Source organism: Rhinolophus sinicus, chromosome 16 (assembly GCF_057876585.1).
Source record: "Rhinolophus sinicus isolate RSI-liver-muscle chromosome 16, RSI-T2T, whole genome shotgun sequence".
NCBI lineage: Eukaryota > Metazoa > Chordata > Mammalia > Chiroptera > Rhinolophidae > Rhinolophus > Rhinolophus sinicus.
This window is the reverse complement of record NC_142516.1, coordinates 184925926-184933707: the sequence shown is the minus strand read 5'-3', so window position 1 is coordinate 184933707 and position 7782 is coordinate 184925926. Positions and strand designations below refer to the sequence as shown.

The 7782-nt window shown below is 36.0% G+C and overlaps 1 protein-coding gene across 7 annotated transcripts in view; it reads right to left on the bottom strand.

Moving 5' to 3' along the window:
- Positions 1-342: 342 nt before the first annotated feature.
- Positions 343-7782, bottom strand: part of DGKH (diacylglycerol kinase eta) — a 165872-nt gene continuing 158432 nt past the window's right edge. For all 7 annotated transcript variants that reach the window (XM_074329334.2, XM_074329332.2, XM_074329336.2 and 4 more), the window contains one exon: positions 343-6250. In XM_074329334.2, coding sequence (XP_074185435.2) covers positions 6161-6250 — 90 coding nt within the window. In that variant the 3' untranslated portion in view covers positions 343-6160. The remainder of the gene's footprint in view (positions 6251-7782) is intronic.

The window sequence follows — 7782 nt, the reverse complement described above, 5'->3', positions numbered from 1 at the left end:
GCTGATAATAGCACTAACTCACTTAAGAGATTCAAAGGTAAAATTCTTGCCCCCAAAGCCACAAAACATACAAAGCTGGTGTGTTATTAAATATTTTGTCTGCCAAAGTCCAGCAAACTAAAATACATCTTGGCAGTTTGAATAACCAGCATGATAATTATTTTGGTATAAAAAGATAAGAAAAATTCTAATATGAAAATTAATAAAACCAGTAAAAGGAGAAATCTGTTGTATAAATAGACATTTTAACATAAAAGTGAGACTTTTATCTCACTTAACAGGAAGAGAACGATTTGATAAAACTTACTTGAAGATTTGAAAATAATTATCGTAATTCCCAGCTCTAGATAAATATATTACTCCAATTTATTAGTCATCTTCAACATACAATATATAACTTACAAAACTGGGAATGTTACAATACCAAAACCTTTCACAGCACTAGTTACCAGTTACCAGAACTGAAAGAAATCTTTAGTTATACATTAGCTTAATACTTAGAATACAGAAATAGACATGGCTAAGCTGTGGGAAATAGTGCAATCAAACAGTAAGGACCACAAAATATATTCTTTTTCATTTTTAGCTTGCATACCTTAACTGCATTATTTCAATGGCATCATTGAGTATAAAACTTATTTTAATACATTTTTAAAGTAACCCTATATTCCTTTAAGTTTGGCTAAGTTACTCTTGAAATGCAGTTCCTATGAAATACCCAGACTATGAATAAATTCCTATGTAATGAATAACTTGTAGCTAAAATGAAATATTTTATGTAACGTTTTTAGAACTTTTAAATAGTGGCTTCGTTTCTATTTTTCCAACAAAAACTTGGAAGTGCATAAAAAATTGAGAGGATATAAATATATGCAAATAGAATATCTGTTACATAAAGAACATTAATCTGTTCACCTATATTAGTAATTTTTTTAAAACATTGTTACTGAGTTTAATGCAGTCTCAGTTACTGTTAAACTTCTATTCCTGAAAATAACAAAGTATACAAACAGGTGCAGTCCAGCTGTCTTTTATCTCACTGTTCTCTATAAACCTTTATAGCTTTTTATTCTAACAGAAATTATCTCTAAACAAACCATGGTGGAAATAATAAAGAGAAAACAATAAGATTAAAAATTAATGTTTTGCTTATTATAAAACCAATAATCATGACCCTTTCAGTTTTTGTTTCTTTAGGAAGGCATCTATTGCAAAGGCAACATCTGACACAGATTGCTATACAAAAGTCACTGGGAGCTGCCATAGCAGACACAAACAAGTCCCAGGCCCCCACTGTGCTGGGCATGCGGCCATACAGGAGGGAGGGAGGGGCCGTGAGAAGCGAGGGAGGGGCGTGAGAGGAAAGGGAGGGACCGTGAAGAGGGAGGGATATGAAGAGAGGGAGGGGTTATGAGAGGGAGGGGCATGAGGAAAGAGGGAGGGGCTGTGAGAGGTAAGGGAGGCTATTCCATTGACTAACAGTATTTGAGGAATCTTCACTTCACACTCTTTTCGGCTGATTTAAAGAACTTGGTATTTTAAAACTGCCACTTGTATCCTCAATCTCTAAACCCACTGTTTTATCCAACTTGCATGTGAAAAATACAGGATGTTTTCTGGGGAGGGGGAAACAGTGTACAAGAAGTCTTAGATGTCAAGGTTAATAGATGTAATGTTTTTATAACTTAATGAAAAGTTATATCCTTAAAGAATTCATATCTGTGTAACATGAAAGTGCACTATGTTGTCAGCCCCAACCGAGATAACAGATGGTTTACATTAGAAGGATGTGTGGACGATTCTGCTATAATTTTCTAAGTCAGAGCTTTGCATGAATATTTCCTTCCTCGATTCCTGTTCAAAACAACCTGCATGAAGACTAAAGTAGGGCCCTCTGTATTCATGAAAATCGGCTGAAGATCTCTAGGCAGTAATGTTTCGGTGAATTATTTCAATATGTAAAAACTAAGTGAAGGATTACTAACTGACAGTCACTCATTAGAAAAGATCTTATAATCAAGTAATTTGTATTTTGAAGGTCAAGAATATGAAATGGTATTTTTCAGGCACTATTTTAAGGAATTATTAGCTATCTGAAAATTAAGATAAGTCAGCACAGTAAGAAAAACAGATTTAGTCTAACAAACATGCCTTCTTTAGGGGCTTTAATGAAATACTCACTTTATTTGCAATCATTTTGGTTCTTTTTTTCATGCCTAATGATTTTTAACGTGTGTGTGCTGCTATGTGTCCTCAAGCATGAACTGTGTCAACAAGATAATCTACTGATAAGAGAAAGTGAAAATGCACAAATTGTAGGAGACTGATTTGGTCTTTACTTATCTCAGTACATAGTCTTCTGAAATGTTCCTTGTTGTAAACAAACGAGAATGACGCGGGAGCAACAAACTGAGTGATGGTAGATTGAGGGGCGAGGGGCTGGAGAGAGGCCAGCTATGCTAGCCAATCCCCCGTGCTCTGCTTTAGCTACCAAAATATAACCACTGTGAAGGCAGGGCTCAGCTAGAACCAGAATTAGGAAGAAGGACTGAGAAGAAAACTCAGCTACGGTATGAATCAGCATTTCAGCTGATTTCTGGGATTATCTGGGGAACCGATAGGAAACAGTGACTTGGGGAGTGAGCTATTCTGAGGACTTTTTGAAGACCTCAGGTCCCTCAAATCTAGGAGGGATAAAATGTATCTAGACCAGTGCTTATCACCTGACGAAAATTGTTAAAAGGTTTTGATTCAGTAGGTCTGGAATGAATCTGAGATTGCGTATTTCTGAAAGTTCCCAGGTGATAAGGAGACCCCTGGTTCATGGACCACATTTTGAGTAGTGATGCTCTAAACCAATGTGATCCAGAATTTTTGCAATGATGGAAATAAATGTTCCACATCTGTATTTGTGTTGTCCACTATGGTTACCGGGCACTTGAAATGTGGTTAGTACAGTTGATAAACTAAATTTCTAGTTAATTTAGATTTAAATAGCCACATGTGGCTAGTGGCTATGCTATCGGACAGCACGTGCCTAGACATTCACAGGTCCCCTCTTTTTAGCCACAGCAATATGTATCACGACACCCAAATTATCTAATCCATTAATTCATTTAGATTAGCAGGTTTACTTTTATAAAACGCAAACTGTAAAAGCAGTTTCTTTAAATTGTTTTCTTCCTAAAACTTCACTAGATGACCCACGATGCGTGATACGTGGGGAGAGACGAAAGGACTCATTTTGCAGTGGGACAGTTGATGAAGAGAGGGTAGTACATTGCAGTGAGAATTTGAGCAACCATCACTGTGTTGGGCGTGTGGGAAAACAGGAAGCCAGGAAGTGGGAAAGAAACTCTGAAAGAAAGGTGGGAAGAGGCCAGAGAGAAACTGAGTTTTCTTCGAAATGTTACTTAGGCCTGCTTGACCCTGGCTCTTTCCTTCTTGAAAAGTAAGTTCTTCGAGACTGAAAGGAAGTGGATGTCGGGTGGGACTCCTCTCCATCCCTCCCAAATTACCTGCATGTGAAAGAGCCTAGTGGGTTGGAAAGGTGGCAGTTATAGCTGGTAATCTGGCGCAGGTCTGGGCGACCCACCCCAGCTTTGTGTGGTCAAGGCAGAGGCCCCCCTGCCCTCCCCAGAGCTGTGATCTGACCCCATGCAGCTGCTCCTCCCTACTGTCTTTGGAACCCCATCTGTTAGAAGAAGCGGGTTCCTCAGGGATACTGACAGGGCTCCCAGGGGACTCTGACAGCACAAGCCTGGCAAACAGGTGTGAGTGAAGTCACCTGGGCGCAGCCATGCATAGACAAGCAAACAGGAAAAACTGTTCTTGTTTAACAAAAAATGTATCAAATTCTCGTTTTAAAGGATTTCCTTCATCCAAAAGCTGTTTGCAGGAAAATTCTAGCTAAGAATTCCATCAACTGAGGTTTTAAGTATATATGAGAGATGTTATCTAAGAGTGAACACTAAACAACAACAACACTAAACAACAACAACAACAAAACCAATCATTTATATCTTACTCTGAATTCTGAAAATGTAATCACTTATCTTTTCTATGGGCAAAGGGGTTTGCTGGGGGAGTGAAAATCAATAAAGATATTTATATTAAATCATCTTTTACTAGAATTCCTTTCCTCCTTCCCCCACTTTTCCTTTTTTGGTAGAGCTGGACAGAGAGAGATCTGTGCTGTTAGCAGAGTTCTGAGAACCGGGCATCTAATATTCTGATTTCACAGGAAAGTGCCAGAAGAAAAGGACACCTGGCAGGACGGGGGCTTATAAAAGGGACAGGAAAAGACCTTTTATTTCATAGGTGTGGATAATATTAAAATTATTAAATGAGTAGCTTTTTACTTTCTTAAGATACTTGATGTAATTCCCTTTGGAAAATATCCATTTATTCACAACTTAGGTAAAATATATAGTCAGATACACTTGGTCAGGAACCCACTGGGTTCACTTATTTTTAAGATATCCAAATTTTGTGATTTTACTAGTAGTTAAATACTAAAGTTATAAATAAGAATAAAGTGTCAAATACTTAAACTCCTTTGATGTAATCAAATTGTATCTCTGATAATAGTTCATTTTAAATGCTTTCCCATCAAAAAGTCTCTTTAAACATTCAGCAAAGAATTGTCTAGAAAACAGCAAGTATATTTTACGATTATATGTGTGCCTATACATATAAATGTACATATATGTATATACAGATATATGTGTACATGTACATGGTGTGTGTATGTATGTATATCTATTGAGCACCTACTTTGAAGGCTATTTTATGAAAATTGTCACCACTGGGTCAGTACCCTGTTTACTTCTCTTATATAGAAGATTTTTAAATGTTATAATTAATTATTGTGGTATAGAATATCTAAAGAAAGCTTATTTAAGGATATTTTTATGAGCTTTCAATATGTATACCTTTGGCTTTCAAAGATTGGATCATTGTAATGTTGACTCCTAATTAGCTACACTAAAGTACAGTGGTTTAGAAAAATAATATCTACCTGATAGGATAAAAGAAGTGAAATAATAATCATGTAAAGCCCTTAAGAAAAGAATTAAAATTTCTCTTGTTGGGAAGTTTGTGTCAAGAGTAGCCAGAGGGTGAGTCTGGGTGACCCATCAGTACACAGATCCCTATTGAGACCTTGGAAAAAAGCCTGAACGTCAGCAGTCTACTATGTTATAAATGCAAACAGAGTATTAAATAATTATTCAGTTGAAATGGAAAAATAAGAACACAATGTGGGAATTTTGGTTTGGAAAGCATAATAAGTATTAGATGACAAAACATGAAATTTTATGAAAATACCCCGAGAATTTTCTTACTGTGCATACCTACTGTTTATGATCAGCTGACTTGCGGAAGATGTATATCATTGTTGATTATGGGACAGACACATGTTCACAAATTCTTAGATACAGAATGTTTATGCAAAAGTCCACATCAAAGAACAGAAAAGTGCCTTTAGCTAATAAAAAGGTACTTAAGGTAGTAATAAATTAATTCCATGAAAACTGACATTAAAACTAAGTGTTACAGTATTAGATGTGACATGCAAGGAAAAGAAAGACAATTCAGGCAGGAATAGCGTGCACTAAGATTTGCCTTCATTCATAATATTGGGCCATATTCTTAGACCACTGAGTGCTAGGAATCTGAGGTGATACCCATCTAATATTCAAAACACAACTTAATTCATATTTTAGTCCCCTGCTCAGGGGTGTTAAGGAAGAAGTCAAGGCCTCCAAAACTGAGACCTAAGGAGTCTTAGCCAAGTTAGGTGGTCGTACGGTGAGAACATTCCATCCGACCAGGTTAAGGAAAGGAAACATTTTGCAATTCCCCGTTTTAGACAAGGCAATTGTCTCAGATTTTTCCTACTATTTTACTAAGGTGAACGTACTCCAACACATCAAGTTTGCAAAATAAGAAAATGGCTTCGTGGAATGTCCTTTTTGGCACAAAAATATTTTCTACTACCTCAAATCAAAATTTTCACCCACAGCAACGTATCAAGCCATACAGGTGCCTCAGTGGTGCTAATTTCTCTAAGCAGAAAACTACAAGAATAGCCAACTGCTTCAAAGAACTCTGTATTAAGTAGCAATTACTTCCCTTCCGAGGAATAGCACCAGTAAGATTACACCTCAGATTGAGGAGTGCTCCTTCCAAGCTCTTTAATTCCCTGGAGAATTCGCTTCATATGACCCACTTTCAGTATCCCCAGGTCCTAAAAAAAAAAAAAAAGAAAAGAAAAGGAAAGAAAAAGAAAAAAGAAGGAAGAGAAAGAAGTTTACTGACAAGAGAAAATTGGGGATTAAATATTTAACTTGTAATGAGCATTCAGTTCATTTATTTTAGTTTATATTCAATGATTCAGGAAGTGAAAGCTAGAAAAATAAGTTTATAAAACAAAAATAACCCAACATTGAAAAATTACCAACCAGTAAAAAATCGCATCCTACACAAACTCTTAAATGTAACATTCTCATAAATGGTACACAATGGCAGTTCTTCTTCAAGAGTCAAAATTAGTTTCTTCTTTATCTTCTTTTTTTAAAAAACACAAGTCCTTTTGTGACCTCCGAGAAAAGTGATGTGTGACACAACTAGTCTTAAGGCAACTATACATTTCCTTAATAAAATATCAAACTTAAAAGTGACCCCTAATCCTAAAGGAAGATACCAGGTGCCTAGTACCTAAGTTTGGAACGTAAATGCATTTGCAGTTGCATTTAGAATCTTTGATTTGAGAGCAATATTTAAATATTCTTTACACTTTGTAATGTGTAAGGGTGGAAAATTCCTTAAACACAGTAATCTGTGGGTTGATGCTTTTCCTCAAACACTTTTGGTTCCTTTCCCTCACAACTCTTGTTTCTTAAGGAACTTTCCCTTCTTGTTTCTTAAGGAACTATTTCCTATAAAGAACCAAGAATTCAATAGTTAACTTTCAGAAATGGATGATGACTGCATAGCAGGCAAATGAATCCTTGTTGCAGAAATGAATGAAATGCATCCAAGATGGACACAGTACTTACTATCTGAAAAACTAAAAGGAAGGGTGAAGGCCTCCAAACTCCACAGCGTCTTTACGTGTCATGGTCATAATCAAATTGCTAATATGTGAAGTCAAATAACTTAACTTTATAAAACAGAGTTTTTAAAATATTTGAAAATTAGTAAAATGATGACTTCCAAAGCAGCCTAGAAAAAGGATTACAAAGTACAAGTTTTTTTTCTGAGAAGATAAAAATTCCAAATATCCACTCTATTTTGCAGATGAAGAGCATTATTTACTTCTAAACTTTTTCTATTTATTTATTTATTTATTTATTTATTTATTTACTTACTTACTTACTTATTTTTAAGGAGGGCGCAGCTCACAGTGGCCCATGTGAGGATTGAACCGGCAACTTTGGTGTTATTAGCACCACACTCTAACCAACTGAGCTAACTGGCCACCCCTATTTCTAAACTTGTAAATGAAGTAGACCAAACTGTTTTAAGTACGTTATGTGCACACACACACATACACACACACACACACAGTTTCTCCCATATACTTTATGAGCAATTAGAGTTCTATAGCAACAGCGCTAGTGATGATTCTGAATCCTTCTGGAAAATCCTCTTTCTATAACCAGTACTCTTTTCATACTTGGAATAATTTCAGGGTGACATTTTTACAACATTTAACTGACCCTGAAAAGTATTTTCTCATATGACCCTAGGTCATCCACAGTCTTAAGGCAACTATTG